General features: G+C 39.6%; 1 protein-coding gene across 2 annotated transcripts in view; it reads left to right on the forward strand.

The window, feature by feature from the left end:
• The window catches only part of DIDO1 (death inducer-obliterator 1), a 47,105-nt gene that overhangs the window by 17,869 nt on the left and 11,391 nt on the right, over positions 1-17,845 (forward strand). For both annotated transcript variants that reach the window (XM_042884692.1, XM_042884693.1), the window contains exons 6-15: positions 166-378; positions 1,097-1,322; positions 12,007-12,463; positions 13,297-13,456; positions 14,115-14,231; positions 14,453-14,560; positions 14,777-14,912; positions 15,039-15,582; positions 16,468-16,621; positions 17,288-17,377. In XM_042884692.1, the coding sequence (XP_042740626.1) occupies positions 166-378; positions 1,097-1,322; positions 12,007-12,463; positions 13,297-13,456; positions 14,115-14,231; positions 14,453-14,560; positions 14,777-14,912; positions 15,039-15,582; positions 16,468-16,621; positions 17,288-17,377 (2,205 nt within the window). The remainder of the gene's footprint in view (positions 1-165; positions 379-1,096; positions 1,323-12,006; positions 12,464-13,296; positions 13,457-14,114; positions 14,232-14,452; positions 14,561-14,776; positions 14,913-15,038; positions 15,583-16,467; positions 16,622-17,287; positions 17,378-17,845) is intronic.

Below are 17,845 nucleotides of genomic sequence, written 5' to 3' on the forward strand. Positions count from 1 at the left end.
GCTTTTAATTTGTATGGGTTGTTCGTGGCATCTTAAGGATGAAAATTATTCTTACGTAGATAATTGCTCAGGTCACTGTCGTAGCTGTAGTCTGAACTTTTGTAAGTTCTTCATGTTGTAAAAGTTTCTGATTCATTTTTGAACTTGTTCTACTTCAATCTTCAGGTAGTTGATGCTCCTGGTGTGTCCAAGTGCATTGGTCCTGGATGTTTCAATGTGGCTCAGCCTGATTCTGTGTATTGCAGCAGTGACTGCATTCTCAAACATGCTGCAGCCACCATGAAGTATCTGAGTACAGGCAAAGATACAAAACCAAAACCTAAGGAGAAGACCAAACCAAAATCTGAAAAACCTGGTGTGACGAAATCTCATCTCCAGGTAAGTTAATATTTGTGATCTGAAACAGCTGTGTCGAAAGACAGTGGCTTGTTTCTGTGCTCTCCTTTTTGAGGCAAACAAAATTGCTGAGTTGTTCATTAAAGAGAAACATCCTTTTTTTTTTTCTATCCTGTCTTCTGTTCCTTTTGTTCTGATGAATTGCTCCCCTGAAGTTTATTTTGATAGGTAGGTAGAGTTTCTGGAAAGGACTCTCCAGACAGGAACACTCTTTGTATAATTTAATACAAACAGTAGTATACCATTTTATTCTAAAGTTAATTGCAAGTTTTTCCTTGTTTAATTCCAAATTGCTGGATTGGGTAATATTTTTTGATTACTATATAAAATAGTAATTAAATTATAAAAACTATGAATTATTGTCTTACTGTATTGTATGTGTGGTTTGGGAAGCAAAACAGTGAAATTAAAGCCTTTCTTTCCTTTTGAAGCACCCATAAAGTGGGTAGTAGCTTTTAAAACAAAGGAAAGAAAACACTGCTACGAGGTTTTTTTATTAATCGCTCCCTGCTCCTGAAGTTACAGTGTATATTCTTGTACTTCAGAGACTTGGATTTGAGATTGCATAGTGTCAGCTGTATTTACAGGAGCTTACTATGCAATAAATTTGCTTACCTATATGTAACTGTATCACTGCTCGTTTGTGAAATACAATATGTTTGATGAGTATTAGTAATTAAGCTTCTTTCAACCATTACAGGCAGGCTCTAAGCCTCTTTCAAACCAGAAGAGACAATTTCCTGAGAAAAAAGAAACGAATGTGAAGAAGACTGTTTTGTCAGCTGCCAAGACTGAGGCAAACACTCAACCTATTGCTAGAGAGCCAGCAGCAGAAAACACCACGCCATCATGGGCAAGCGATCATAATTACAATGCTGTAAAGCCTGAAAAGACTGCTGCCATATCATCTTCACTGTTGTTCAAATGTATGTATCGCATAGGGATATTCATGAATAACCACATTTTCTTTGAATACCCATCCATTCTTGGCTCTGCGAGACTAGGGAGGTTAGGGTTAGGGTTGGTTGTTTAACGTGGCACAAAGCTTTTCTCCACCTTCAAAGATTCACACGCAGAGATAAATGGAGACACTAGCAGAAGTTTCATTTGTATCGTGGGACAGTTGTATGATTAACAGCTGATTTGTGAATGCAAACTTCATGATTAAGCTTAAAATTTTTCCCATAAAGACAATACCTGTCTGTAATGTAGAAAAGGTAAGTATTGCAACATTTTTAAAGCTTTAACAAAAAGGTCACATAGTCTGCAGCTTGAATCAGCAACTGACTGTACTACTTGGAATTGTATTTTTGTGATTTAGATTTCTCACCTGTCTCTCAGGCCTTACATTTTCATTGTTAGTGACGAAAATGAAGTCTTCGGCGTGGTATCCAACAGCACTTTTACACTTCTGCAAACAGCTTTTAACTGTCAAGTATATTCAAGCTCTTCCTACTGCTTTTCTTCTTTACATGAAATGATTTAAGTGCCATTCTTTACTTTTAAGTTTGGGGGGAGGAAGTACTTTTTTTTTTTTTTTTACCTTTCTATTATGTTCATACTTCACACATTATCCACACACACAAGAACACATCTTGAGTGGGTATTGGGCAGAAATATTGCATATTTTTGCAGGTTTTGAATAGCATCCTTGTAACACACAAAGGTAAGTAAATACTGCTTTGTAGCCTAAACAGGTGGTCTTGCTAATGTTCTTTTACTCAAACTAAGTAGTTTTGTGATGCAGTGATGGAGCTTCAAATGAAATCTTACATTGCACATTTATGAAGCACATGACTTAGTATCGAATATTTTCCCACTTGAAAATTAGTGAATTCAGGAGTTCAGTGCTCAGCTTTCTTAACCACACTTCAGCCAACTTTCATATTTAGAAATAAACATAGTTATTAAACCCTTACTTTATATATAAAAGTAACTGGTAGGTTCATAAATCTTCTCAGTCTAATTTTTAAACACAGGGAGCACTGTGTACCTTATGTTGCTCCATTCTACTATGGCAGTTACTAGGTGCATTTTAATTTTGTTTACCCAAATGGAAAATTTAAAGGGTTATAATTTTTCCTTACATATTTTTATACTGTTGGTTGATAAAATGCCCCGTGCCTTTTTCTGCAATGAAGTCTTAAAATACAAATTTCTATAAAATTGCATTTTGAGTTTCTTGTGAAGAAACTTGCTTTTTAATCAGAAACTAGCATTGTTTAAATGTAGCTGATAATTTGAAAAGACCAAAATGAAAGTACAAGGGCTTATTTTGCATGCAAATTCGTGTCACACCTCTATCTCAGTATAATTGCAAGTGTTGATATAACCACAGTACTTAAAATGCTCTTACTACTGTAGTTCAGTTTTCCTTGGAGACAGGAATACAGATCTTGAGACAAGAGGTTTTTTTATTTTTGAGAGGCTTGCTCTTAAACTTTACAACACAAAGTTACACAGATTGAACCAATTCCAGTAGAAAATAGGGCTCCCTTAACTAAATTGTTACATTAGTGCGAAAAAAATCTGTGTTTATACCAGACTTCAGTAATGAAAACAACCTAGTCTGTGTGATGACAAACTCTCATATCAAATGCAGTGAAGAACTTCACATTGCTGTCACTAAGGTAAGCTGTGCTAATATGTGGACACCGTGGCACTACTAAAATCCCAGGTAAATTGTATGTTTGGGTAAAAAGATTGTCCTGCTTTTTGACTGGACTGGTGTATTCTGTCATCATCATGAGAAGCTGCTGTTGCATCTTCCTCAAGGGTATTTGTTGTGGTTTAACCTGGCACTAAATGATACCAGTGCTCATATTTCCTAGAGCTGTTAATGAGAGGGACTCTCTGGGGAGGTCTTCCATTCAGAAGGTCAAAGTGCACTAACTGTGGTACACCTGTCTTGTTTTACAGCAGTACTTAGGGAGAAACAAATGAATGCTGCCCCCTTCTGGAATAGAGGTAGCAAGGTTTTCAAAGCACTAGTTCTGGTGATTTTTAAAGAAAAGCAAACAACAAGAAAAACCACTTTGCTTTTGTTATCCTCTCTCAATTTTCTTCATTTTTTTGTGCAGTTCATCTTCTGTGCATCTAAGAACTAATCCCAGTCTGGTGCTTGCTTATATAACTTATGATCCCACATTCAAAGGACACCTGGACTGCCTTGTTCCTATACACCTCCAACAGAACGTGGAGACTCTCAGGGCAATACAGTAATGCTAGGATCTGATAATCAGAAAGTTTGGGTGTATGAAAATGTGATTTTTGTAATGCTGTGTTAAGGCAGGAAAGATGCCATTTATAACACATTTTCTCTCCTTAACCTTTATACTCAAGACCAGAGGAGTTATCACTCAGGTGGTAGAATTAATGTTAGAGTATGTAAGTATCACAGAAAGAAAAACAAGGCCATTTCTGTGCAGACTGCTGCCTGTTCAGACGAGTTTGTACCTGCTTATGTTGTGACTCTGCAGTTGAGTATGTAGACACACTGGTATGGTTCAGCTTAAATGTTAGGAAAGGGTTTTACTTAAGTCATAAGTATGTTTGACTGCGAGGACTACACTATTTATTGTTAAACTTGCTTTTATTTTTGTGTGAGTGCTCCCTTATGACATACTGGGCCAAGTTCCATACTGTTAACATCTAAACTACTTCAGATACCTCAGTTAAGACCTGAAAGCTAAGGTATCTTTGCTTAATACTACATTTATTCTGCAAAACAGGCCTGTTCCATGGGGCATTAACTATCGAACAGCACTGAAGGAGTAAGAAGAGCTCCTACTTTTCTGTTACTAGCAGTTTCCTAGGATGCGGTTGCTGCATATGTGGTCTAGGCTTAACCCTTTGTAACTATAGGAGCTTTCTGAGGGATAAAATAATGATCTGAATACTTAACAATGAAGCTGCCAGAACTGCTGAGAAATTCACGTTGGAGTTGGCTGTGGAAAGATTATAGAGCAGAAGTTTGTGGTGTAGCACAGCTCCAGTGCCAAACTTGCATCATGAGCGTGGTGGGGGCTGTGCTGGCACAGGGGCTGCTGGGCAATCTGAACCCTGGCTCTGGAGTGAGGCAGACCAGTATTGGCTGCTGAAGCCAACATCCCCTGGGACTCATCCTCTTAAAAGGAGCAGTGGTATCCTTGGGGAGCAATTACCATCTCCTGCCTGTGAACTCCCGGAGCTCCCCTTCTCTGCTCTACCAGGTATGTTACATCTGTCCTGTGGTTGTCAGCCACTTGAAGATTTTTGCCATGTGTCTTATGTTAGGAAGGCTGGTCTCTGCTGACAGCATATTTTCTGTTGTGCCTTTCAAGCACCCAGCATCCTTGTGGCACTTGGATAACAGAACGCCAGCAGAATTGCCATAATGGGTGCTTGGTTTCAGTGTGAGGAGCTGTCGCAGGAGGGCTGGGATGGGGGAGACACGTGGTACAACCTACAGATGCACTATGACTATCAGGGTGGTTTACCTCTTGTCACCAAAACTGAAAGTGATGCAAGTTTGATTAAAAAAACCTCACCACCCTCTATTGCTGTTTTGCGTTCTTTTACTAATATTGCTTTAGTTCTCTGAACTTAACTCGATTGACTGGAGAGCTGGTGAAAAAGATCTTCCTCTGATAGTCCCCAAATAAAAGGGTTTTAATGAGACCATCTCCTTGCACTTTGAAGTCGAGTATTGCTGCTGATACTGGTGCTGATGGTTCGCTGTGCTGATCTCTGTACTGAACTTGGACCCTGAAGATGGCCTGTCCCTCCAACGAATGATGGTGCTGATCCAGAAAAGGTTCTTGAAAACAAGGAGATCTCTTGTTTTTAACAGTGGACGGCGCCTCTCTTTCTCTCAGGAGCTGACATAGTTATGAAGTAGCTGTCTAGTATGAATCATAATTTCATGTAAATGAAAGCAAAGCACTGCACGTCTAAGTTACAGGTTTGCATGAGGATAGCTACAGTGCTGGCTTCAGCGCAAACAAATCACCACTACAAAAAAAAGCCCCTTCTCTTGATTTCCTAAATCAGTTTTAATGGCAGATTCACTTTGTGTGCCTGAATGTGGAGGCTTGACACAGAGAATCAGTTTAATTATGAACTGCTTGTGTAGATCAGAATGGATAAATGCTTTTGGAGGAAAAAAAAAAGGCTAGTTTTTGGTGATGAGGTTTGATTTGATCTTAAAAGTGAAAACGGGCAGAGTTCACATTGTTTCAGAGGCAATTAACAGTGGAAACTAACACCCAAACCTGCTTAAGAATAGTTCAGATCTTCTGAATGACTTGAAACTAATCCTAAGCTATCTGAGAGAAATGACAAGGCCAAAAAAAAGCAGAGCTGAAAAAGCCCCAAGCTTCAGGAGTGCAGCAATTGCACAGCCCTGTAATAGAAGCTGTTACAAGCTACACCTCACCTTCACAGCCTTGGGCATTGAGTGCTCAGTGCCACAAGAGGGTGCTTCAGTGGCACCTAACAGGATTGACTCTTCGACGAGTTTCTGAGGCTCAGATGTCAGGCATGCATCCCAGCAGTGTGACTGCAATGGCTGCACATGAGGAGTGCTTCTTGACTGGTAAGTAACTTCCCATTGTAGAGTGCTTTATAATTGACATCTAAAGCACCAGATCACCCATGTGTTTTGTTCAGTCTTTAGTTAGATAATGCATCGAAAGATCTCACCTAAACTCATGGGTTAAAGCTCTATAACAGCCACTGCGTTGGAGTACAGAGCTGACATTCTGCTCTAAGATTGCTTCTGTCACTAGTCATACAGAAAGGGGTCAGTCATATCACAACTGCATGAGCCAAGTCTGTGCAAGACGTGGGCTGAATGAAGAGAATGAATGAAGAGAAGCTTCTAGGAAAACAGTAGTTCCAAATGAGGCTGGGGAAGTTTTTTTCCCATCTTCCATTTGAGCATTTTAGAAAGGTAAACTTGCTGTTCCTGAGCTCTTAAATATCGATAAATAGGGGTGAGACATTTAATCGTGGAGCCACGCTCAGACCGGACAGCTGTGCAGTACATAAGTGATAGGACAAAAACTGATGGTGTTGCTGCTGCCTTCCTTTGAACAAGGAGCAGCACGACCATCTGCAAGTTCACTGTTCCATAGGCTAACGCTGGTGTACATTGTGGTTTTTTGTTTTTAAATTCTTAAATCTTTTCACAACTGAATTTCTATCAGACATTCAAGCTGTGGTTAAGGCGAGTGCTGTATCCGGCCCTTAGAGATAAAGTGTGATTACTCGGCTCAGGGTAATCTTCACACAGGTTTTCATAGAATACATCCTGATATAGATATTCTTGCTTTATTAACTGCAAAACTTCACTAATATTGTGAATTTGCTCTAATTTTTTTTCTGAAAAGGATGCCAAATCCTTTTGGATATAACAACCAATCCACTTCCGAAGGTGGATCCCAAGTAGCTGTGCACTTTTTTCTAAAATCCTTTATTTTGGTGAGCAGGGAGAATTAAGAGTATCCATGGAACCCATGCATGCTCCAGCAATCTTTGCACTGTGGGCGCATAAAGGCTCACTGATCTGCAAGGTAATGCTGCATTGGTGAAGTCCTGCTCACTTGTCAATGTGTTGTGACAGTAAAAAGTTCTAAGCAAGCTGGACGACATGCACCCCTCATCCCATCTTCTCTGTGCTTTGTTGAGGGAGCTCTTACCATAGAGGGGAGGGGAAAGAACCCAAAACATTAGTGTAGGCAGGGGAGGAGGAAGAGCACATCTAATAAGAGACAGCGTAGATGGTAGAAGAGGCAGTAGTTCTGTGCATGAGCAACCTTGTGCCAAGGTTTTCAATTCTGTAGCAAGTAACTTCCATGACTGCAAGATGCTTTTCACAACCAGAATTTCTGTAGTGTTCTGGGCTGCTAGTTGTGATGCTTCGTTGTTGTGAGGTTTTGTTTTAAATCTAAGCCTTACAAACTCATTGCAAAACACTTTTCAGTCACCCGTGGTTCATCTAAAGCATAGCTTACAACTTGAGCAAGAAATTTGGCAATCTTAGCTGTGATCCAGTTAATGTTAAAATATAGCACACTTCTCCAGATGCTTAAATACTGGAGTAACTAGATGTCTCCAGCAAAATAATGTCACAAATGAAATAATTTAAATTTGAGCTGTGAGGGGATGGTGCATGTAGGGAACCTGCTTTGGCAGGGGGGTTGGACTCGATGATCTCTGGAGGTCCCTTCCAACCCCTACAATTCTGTGATGTGATATCTTGAAATGGCTTTCTAAAGCGACTGTTGCAAAGACTGGGAGGAGAAGAAGAGAGACCTGAAATAGGCTTCAGCGTTATCTCTGCAGAAAAATTATTGAAGAGGCTGGGGGAAGAACGAAGTTTCCTGTGGATAGCTTTGGTGGTGGTGGTGCAAAACACAACTTCTCCATGCAGGTGAGAGATTACAGCACAAATGCATCCTGCAAATCCGTCACCGAAAATGATCGGTGCTACGTTGTGGAAATCATTCTTGAGTTGGATCTAACCCATGTTATGATATGAAGCATCAATGCTGAACCTTAGAAGTATGCTTGAACATCTAACTTTCAACCGGCTCATCTGTAACACAGCAGATAATGTGGCAGTTCTGCACCACTTAAAGGAGTTTCGTTCTTAGCTGCGTGTTGCAATATTTGGCTTAGCTTTAACAAGAACTTCCTTAGGGGAAGTATTCTCTATCTGATGACATCTAGTGGGAGAGATTGTAGTAATGTCTGTAGTTAAGATAACAGTAATGCTGTTTCATAAGCCTTAAAAACAAAATGAGAAAAACAAACCAACAAACCCACCTTTCTAGCTTAGTGCTCACTGGGTCTCACTGGCAATGAGCAGACTCATTAGCTCCATCTGTACCTCAGTCTTTTTTAGCCTATGCCTCTCTTTGGTCAAAAAGAATCCTGTTGCTGTCTGAGTGGTTCACAGGACAGAACGGGTAATGTGGGAATTTAATGGGGGAAGATGGGGGAGTTGTTCTGTTTCAAGTATCCTTAACATCAAGCCCAGGGATTCGGAGGTGTTGGATGGAAGAGTCACCAGATGCTTCCTTGTGGCACTGATCTTTTGTCTGGTGAAACCTCATTCAGGCTGGTTAAGCTGATGTTCTGTAGTAGTCTTTATTTTAAAATTGGTTTAAGAGCATTTATTGTAGGTACGCTGGAGCTGCTGATTAAAAAAGGACTGAAAACATCACAGTACAAAGCACAGCAGCCCCTGTGAGTGGTAGGCATTGACAGTGTCTTCAAGCTGTTCGTGATCCACAAGGCAAAGTGATTTGAAACTCGCGGTCCAAACAAATACCGGGTTGTTTTTGTTCCATCAGTTTGCTGAGCAACGGTGACATCTGTTCAGAAATTAAATTCCACAAATGTTGACATTCTGCTCGCTGGAAAGAGTGCACATTACTGTACAAGTTTCCCAAACGTGCTCTGGTGACAGCACGAGTCCTGGGGCTGTGCTGCCACTGTGACAAGGCAACAGGGCAGAGAGCTGCTGGCAGAAGAGGCAGTCCTGCTCCCTCCCTGCACTCGGCTGCGGCTCCTGCCTCCTGGGCATTGACTGCAAGACCTGTCCAAAGGCAGAGGGAGTTGGTGCGGCTGGACTGTCTGCAAGTGGAACTGAAACCTCAATAGGTCAAACTTGCTTTCTCAAAGTCATTACAAGATACGGGTTTCTTTTAAGATAAGGTTCATCTGCTGACATTGCGGGTTATTAGCATATGAAGGATTAAGTACCCCTGGTTTATTGTCAATGCACACACCATTTTAATAATCTTCAAATACAGTGAGATGTTTACAGAATCACTACCATCAAGTACTATTAGGTAGACAGTTGGTGTAAGGTAATATTTTGACTTGTGAAAACCATTAGTCTTTCACAAAGCTGAAATATTTGCACGTTCTCTATTGGCTAAAATAGCACACGTTGTGCTGGAAACCTTTTCAGTGCACCTGTTTCTGTACTGGGAATTTCAGTCTACCTTTGCACTACTGCCATTTGTGTACATTACATGTACGTATTCTTACCCATGATGTAGTTATTTGGATCATAAGGTTTAGAGTATGGATGTATTATTTTTTTTTATAACATATACATTATCTGATTAACACAACATCTTGGCAGTGCTGTAGTTAACTTTATCAGCGTGCTTCTTGTTAACCAATTTGAACGAATGACTGGAGAGGATAGGGTATTAAATATAACTATAGTATTTAATGGCTTGTAATTATATTGTGCACAACTAAAGCTCTTAGCACTGAGGACTGGATTGTACTGTGGTCATTTTGTTGAAACCTGAGCTGTGCTGTCCTGCCTTCCATAGTGTGTCACAGAAAGGTGCTGCTGTCCCACTTGACTGAAGAGATGCAAGTCTGTGCAGAAGATGCAGTAAGCTGGGAAACAGAAATTCCTGCAGACTTACCATGCACACATTCTGGATATTCATCTTCTCTCTTCTCAATAATGTTAATACTGCCTTTTTACCTCTTTTAGCTCTGGATGCCTCATTTGACCAAACCAAACCCATCAGCGATAGTTTCTAATCCCTCTTGGGGTGGCTGAAGACCTCCTGACAAATAACATGGGGTTGGTGGGGTGTGCTTAGTGGGGGGAGCATCAGAAAAGTCAGTGTGGGTCCTGCTGAGGCTCTCCCCAGCTCCATGGTCAGTCTGACAGTGAGTGGGACAGCCTCCAGGGAGTAGCTTGAGAACAACGATCTACTTTAGAGTAAGATCTCCACATTCTTTGGAAGGTTTCAATATATTTTGGTAGCTGTCTCATTTTACACCTCAGATAAATTTTGCTCTGAAAAACTGAAATAATACACGTTTCCAAAACAAGCAAACACACTAAAAAGAAAACGGGATAAATGATTCTTCCAGCTTCTTTGCTTTGTGTTCCAGTTTAGACACACTTCTGCACTTTGCCTTGTAGAAGTTCAGGTGCAGCGTTTATTTTCAGTTGATCTGAACCACCAGTTTCTGTATTTGTAGTGAAACTACGGTGATAAGAGCCAACGTAGCAAAGCTGTTGGAAGCATTCCTTCTGCTGGAGGAGTGTACAAGCGTTCAGGGTCATTTAGATCTGGGTTGTAGAGAAAAGTCAGGAGGCTGTTTCATCTGGGGTTTCATTCACAAAAGGAGTGCTTGCAGTATGTTTCTTAAGTAATTCAAGCCTTCCCCTTTTGTGGCTGTATTTCCATTCAAAATCTATGCTGTCTGACGTTTCTTGGATCAGGCTTTACAAAGGTGCTTCCACCTTTGTCCATTCCAAATCTGTTTCAGAACGCATGAGAATTGGATGCATCAGACCCTTCCTGATAATTGCTGCTCTTGTAGCAGGTGTGGAAGGTGAAGAGGGACTTATTTGGTCTTTGGTGAAGTTATCTAAAGTTTTTGAATCCTTTCCAGAAAGCATACAGCTTTTTGCATCTAGAGCTTCAGGGCCAATTCTTCCATTGACAAATCCTTACTAGTTGAAAGCATCAGATAAAAATTAGTGCGTTAATTGGTTGGTAGTTAACTGCAGGTTTGTGAGAGGGGAAAAAAGACTTGAGGGAGTAAGTTTGACTTTTCTAATTGGAAGTGTTGTATTTCAGTAGGTAGGTTCACTCAGAGCCCATCGTTGTTTGAACTGTTGTGATGCATGTGTTAGTGCTAGCCCACTGTAAACATAATATTACTGGTAAGCTGAGGTGGAACAAATCTTGTTTGCTGTACAAGGGGCTGTTTTTGGCTTATTTTGTTATTCTGAATTGTTTCTGTTGATGCCAGAAGGTGAATGGATGAAAAACTGAAGGAATGGTTGGCTTTGTGTCCCACTGAAGTCTAACTTAAATGTGAGATTATGGCTATTGATCTGTTTAGTAACGGTAGAAAGAATAATTAGTTTAAACAGCAAGTTTTGGATATGGTGAATGACATGATGGCATTTAGATGGCCACAGCTTTTAATGTTTAATTCTGTAAATCTAGAGTTTAGCTGGAAACTGAACAGGAAGATCTAATCATAATTTAACTGAGGTAATGACCAAGTAGATGGAGAATGCCGTTAAAACTTTCAGCAACTTCTGTGTTATGTAACCTGGCTCTCTTTCCTTGTTCCTTAAAAAGTCTGTAGAAGGGATTTCTTAAACTTCAAGAATATTAAGCTTGGGGTGACATTAATTCAGCCACAAACTGGTGGAATCTAGTCAACCTCCACAGTGAAACAGTTCTACAAGTTACTATGAGGATTTTTCTGTTTAAATATAAGATATGGGTTGTTTTGACTTTGTGTGAGTGTGGAGTTTTGAAGCTTGATCATGAAATCCAGCTCGGGAATCTTTGAAGGTGGTGCCTTTGTCAGATTTTTTGCATAGCGTGTGAATAAGATTTTCAGTCTGCACAGCTGAAGTGGAGCTGTTAAACTCTTCAGTCTGGCAAGATACATTATTTTGCATTCAAGGCAAATTTCTTCTCTCAGTATTTGTAACCTTGGTAGTTATTCTCTAGAAGTGTCATTTCACAGACTTCCTTATAGATTGATAAACGGTCTTCGTAAACAGCAAGCCATAAATGTAAGTATTTAGTATTGTACTGTTCTTTGTTTTGACAGCTCAAAAGGGAGATAAAAAGAAGGAAGACAAAGCAGCAGAGCACACTGTGGCATCAAAGAGAGCTGTTGCTTCAACATCTGTGGCAGAGAAACAGACATCTCTCACTAAAAATCTTCTTCCCAAGAAGGCCCCAACCTTCTCTAGCTTGTCACTAGCCAAACAGCCACTGAAGTCTTCTACTGGGAGTTTCAAAGGCGTAATTCCCAAGAAGCCGTGGCCTTCATCAGACAGCGTTCCTTCAAAGCCTTCAGCTCCTCCTCCTGCCTCATCGCTACCCAAAAAGCCAGTTGCATCGTCCAGTTTGGGTGCAGGACTCAAAAGGCCTGCTCCATCTTCTGTTCCCACTGCATCTGGAAGTAGTCAAGTGAAAGTATCGGCTGTTCCTATCCAGTCACAGCCCAACTCTCAGATTCGACAAAATATTCGGCGATCCCTAAAAGAAATTTTGTGGAAGAGGTGGGAATTCAGAGCACTTATTTTGTATAGGAAGCTATATCTGAAAATAAGCAAAATTGAAGGATGTAACTTATACTAGAAACTGGTATATATACTAGAAACTGAAAATATATTTAGCATTTCAGGTTTATTAAAAATAAAAAATCCAGATCTAAAATCAATGTGCAGGTGAAAAGGCTGTTAAAGAAAAGCCACGAAGCCCCTACCCCATTTCTGCTGAGACAGTGACATCTGAAGAATTAAACTGCAGCACAGAAGCATTTGAGGTGCAGTGATCTGAAGTTAAAATCTGGCGATGGCAGTGCTTGCAGATGTAGAGGTGGTACAAAAATAGTATTGGGAATGTCACAGTGAAAAGCTAGGAACTGTAGCACTTATATGTATAAATAAAAAAAGATTGCTGAAATGTTGTCCCACAAGTGCTGTTAAAGCTGTGGTCGGCTGTCAAGGCTTGCACCACTGCGTTCTGGTAGTGTCTCTGAACTAGAAATGTTCACAGCGGGAAGTCTGAGCTTAAAACTCAAGAGCTTAGGCTTCCTGTGTAGCTCATGGCAGAAAGCTCCATTTGGTGCCAGGAGCAGTCGCAGAGGCTGACCTCAGCTCATCCAGGCTGTCTTTCCTGTCTTCTGTAGACAGAGACAAGAGGCTGCCGTACTTCTCAGCTTGAGGTCCTGAAATACGCTTTGATTTTGAGATGTCTTAAAAGAGACCTGAGTCCCTGCTGGGTGCAGAGGAGCTCAGGTTCGCTCCTTCCTCTGGAAGGTTATTTTTTAATGAATGCTACCTGAAGATTCGTGCCTAACATAAATGCATGGGCATCTTGTTTTTAACAGAGTCAACGATAGCGATGATCTGGTCATGACAGAGAGTGAAGTGGGGAAAGTAGCGCTAAATATTGAGAAGGAGATGTTTAATTTGTTTCAAGTTACGGACAACCGATACAAGAGCAAATACCGCAGCATCATGTTCAATCTCAAGGACCCAAAAAACCAGGTTTGGAATTTCCTTAAGCAGTAAATGTACTGAAATACATTAATATTTTTTTAATATGTTAAGATCTATCCTGAAAATTGTGAGTTTCGAGGTAGCAATGTATGAGTTATACAATACAAGGTTATTTTAAATCCTTCCAAATCTCTTTAAAAAAAATCTAGTAGGAATTGAACTTCAGTTGGATCATGTGTATTTATTCAGTCTGGGCCTTTGGAGTGGAATATTCACAGTATGGCATTCTTAATTATAGGCTTCATTCTTCCTCCTGTGACATTCTGTAGTATGTATCAGATACTGCTTCTGTGCGTGATTGTTTTAAAAGGAAGAAAACCTTTTGCAGGTGGAAATATATACTAGAAAACACTTCAAACTTTGTGGGACTTTTCCCTCTAATTTCTGCAATAGATATAAAACAGAAGTGGCCGTTCAACTTCTGAAATAACTGTTCAGTTAAGTTGACTTTTTTATGATAATGAGGAAAATTTGTACTTGATGTTCATTTCATCCTTGTTTTCTGGTTGCTGTACCTTTCCCACTTTGCTTATAATTAATTAATATTTTTAATAGGGAATTAATAAATCCAAACATGTTTTGACAGTTCGACACTGCATATCTTTTTTGTTATCTTCAGCATAGCAACAGTGTGTTTTGTTTATAGGGACTTTTTCATCGTGTTCTTCATGGGGAAATCTCTCTGTCAAAACTTGTGAGAATGAAACCAGAAGAACTGCTGTCTAAAGAACTGTCTGTGTGGAAAGAGAAACCAACCAAAGCAGTAAGTGATGTACAGTTTTCCAGTATGTGCTTAGGTATGAATTAAAAGCAAGTTCACCAGCCCTTAGCACTCCTGTTACTGTTTTCTTCATAATGAAGTAGGAATAATTCTACGTTTCAGAAGGCTTTTTCTCTTCCACTAGCCAACTAGTAAGAAAGTACAGAATGCAATTATAAAGTAAGTGTGCAGTCTTCTTATTGAAGTGATTTTGTTTCTCTCAGGTGATGGAGTCGAGAAAAAAATCACAGGAGGTCAAGAAAGTACCTGTGAAACGGGAACATGCACCTGATCTTAATATGGAAGACTCTCCACCAGTGTCTGATTCCGATGTAAGTATCAGCTGTTGCTTTAGCATGAAGGCCTCAAAGGAGGTCAGTGGTAACTAAGTAGGGCCTCAAATTTTTCCTCAGAATGTGACCTGTTTCACTGAGCTGTAAGAGTATTACCTCATAGGTGTGCTGTGAGCATCTTCCTGTAATTACATTCCCAAAGTATTTCTTTGTGATTGAAATTGGTGATCAACCAGAATGTTTGTTTGTTTCTAGGAGCAGCAAGAGTCAGCACGAAGTGTACCAAAATCAAGCAGTGCTCCTTCTCTGGATGTTTTTAGCAGTATGTTGAAGGATACAACAAGTCAGCACCGAGCCCATCTTTTTGATTTAAACTGCAAAATTTGTACAGGTATCTACATGTTGACTATGTGTGATGTTAGAAGAATTCTTAAGAGCTTTGTCTGCATGTTTGTTTTTCTCTTAGAACATTTTCAGTGTTAGATAGTAACCGAAAGCATTTTAAATGAATTTATAGGTCAGATTTCAGCATCTGAAGATGAAGTACCTGCTAAGAAGTCAAAGTCAGCGGCTTCTGTTAAAAAGGTGGAGACAAAATCAAAACCAGAAGTTCAGCCGAAGTACGAAAGTTCTGCACCAGCAGCAGCAGAGCCAGCCAAAGAGGCAGTAGCTGAAGATGCAATGGAAACTGATGTTGAACCTGCAGCAGAAGTGGTTTCCCAGTCAAATGTAGAAAGATCTTATATTCCTACGACTCAAGTCCAGAACAATGCTGACTCCTCTGTCCCTGAAGAAGCTTCAGCTCTTCCTGCTGTTTGTACTGGTGGAGTTGTCACAACTGTAACAGTTTCTGGTAGAGACCCGAGGACAGCCCTGGGTACCTCCTCTGGTACTGCAGCAACTGCCCCACGATCTGGTCCTGCATCTGAGAAAGTTTCAGTGGGAGAATCAAAGCAGGAAACGTCAAAACCAGTTATGACTGTCCCCAAATCAATATTAACAAAACCATCGTCTTCACCAGATCCAAGATACTTAGCTGTTCATCAGTTACCCAGTATCAAGTGCGTATATTCAATAGCAAGCTAAGTTACTGAATCTTTAGCCTAGTCACCTTCAAAGTTGGTTTATCCTCCTCTTCCTCTCACTCCCCCTCTGCCAATAATCAAAAGGCACATTCAACTTGAAAGTTCAAATAACTTGATTCAAAATTTTAATTGATAATCTCCTCATTTACCTTCTCTTGTTGGTAAATTTTTTTCTGAGCATCACTGTAAATTGACAGCAGAGACACTACAATGTGCTTTAACAGAGAAATAAAACTTAAAAGTAACTGGTGGTAAAATCTCCATATACATTCAATATAGAAAGTGAGCGTATATGAGAGATGGTTTAAAGGCACTTGAGATTTTCACCTATTAAAATAAGTATATGAACACAGAACAGTTACGTCTCACTTTATGAATATAAATTAAAATTAACCATTTGATCAGCTTGGAAGGAAGCACATTGTTAATGTATTCTGAATATATATATATATAAAATAGAAAAAATAAGTGTTGCTAAGGATATGCTTATGGAACTGCAGTCAAAATAGTTTTGTTCATACCCACTCCCTATATATGAGATTCTCTTTCAGATGCATATTGTTGTCTCGCATAGTGGAAGCTACGTAATTCAAATTAGTTGTTACGTTCTCAGGATCACAGTACTCACAGTGCTAACCCTAGTTCTATAAACATCATGTCTTTCAGCATCATTTTGCTTGTCTGTAGCTACAAGTATGTTTTCAATTATTCCTCACGTTTCCCATTAATCCCTAGTTAATGGAAAACATTAACAAAGCAATTATAAAGGATTCTGTTATTTAGAAGTAGGCAAGAGAAGAAAAAGGAAAGCAGCATTGTTGCTGTGATCTGTAACTTTTCTGTTCTGGATTTGTTTTACAGCGTTGCAGAGCCACGCTCACCTCAAGACAGCGACACTTCCCTCTTCCTCTCTCGTCTCAACACCATTTGGAAAGGATTTATTAACATGCAAAGTGTGGCCAAATTTGTCACTAAAGCATATCCTGTCTCCGGGTGCTTTGATTATCTTAGTGAGGTTAGCTCTGACGTGTTTGTGTGTTCAGAATACGTTGCAATTCCAGTTGCTAGGAAAGCTATGGTCGCTATATATATTATATTGGAAGTCTGACAGTGGTGAATGGGCATCCCTTTAGAAGTAGGGGAATAGTAGCTAAAGGAAAAAAATAGCTTTTAAAAAATTCCTCACAGATTTGTGAAGAAGTCTCACGTCTTTTATTAAATGTGTATATGTATATGTGAGTATCTACCATGGAATCACAGCTTTATTTCAGATTCAGGTTTTGAAAAGAAGTTTTATAGCCAGTGTTTTAAAATAGCTGCCACCTTCTGCTCGCAACCAGTTGGATCACTGTTGTGATCTGTTAAAAATATTTCTTTAGCCATTTATTTAAAATCTTGTCTTTAATTTATTAGCTTTTATAAATGACAGCTTTCCTATAAGACAAAGCTGAGAACAAAGCTGATGGGTGAATAAAAGTACTTGGCCTTCCACTGCTGTCATTGTTTGGCAATAACACCTTGAAATTTGGAAATTGGAATGTCTGAAATTAGAGATGTGTATGTGCAAGTTCATTAAAATAGAATAATGCATTATCCCCTGGGCTACTGGGATGGGGCAGTCTGCACTGTGTTAAAGCTAAAGTCTCTTGGCTTATACTACCATGTAATACTTCTTGTTTAGGATTTACCAGATACAATTCATATTGGTGGGAGGATCTCACCGAAGACAGTCTGGGATTATGTTGGCAAACTCAAATCTTCGCTTTCTAAGGTATTCACTTAAAATCCTTTGCAAAATACAGAAGAAATATGCAGCAATGAAAAATGACAACTTTTGATAGTATAAGTTAATAATCAGGAAATACTGGCACAGATCAAACTTAGAAAACTGCTGACACCACATACTACTTTGAAATTTTTGATTTATTGAAGAAAGCTTTGCCTATTAAGGTGCTGATCAACTTTCCCCTGCATACCAGTTAAGACTTCATACTACTTACTGTTTTTTAATGATTAACTGTAAACAATTACATATTCAGTATCGAAGATGGAAACTCAAATGTTAAAAACCAGGACATTATCATTAAGTGCCTGTATTTAGTTTTACCATTAAAACCACTTTAGAAGTGGTAAAACTTAGGCACAGCATGCAGATATAATTATGAAACTAAGATTTTCCCATTTCCTTCATAATCGAGTATTCAGAACCTCAAGAGGGATAGATTGAAGTGAGATACAT

This window comes from Lagopus leucura, unplaced genomic scaffold, assembly GCF_019238085.1.
Source record: "Lagopus leucura isolate 7727_CA_CO unplaced genomic scaffold, USGS_WTPT01 Super-Scaffold_100045, whole genome shotgun sequence".
Classification (NCBI taxonomy): Eukaryota; Metazoa; Chordata; class Aves; order Galliformes; family Phasianidae; genus Lagopus; species Lagopus leucura.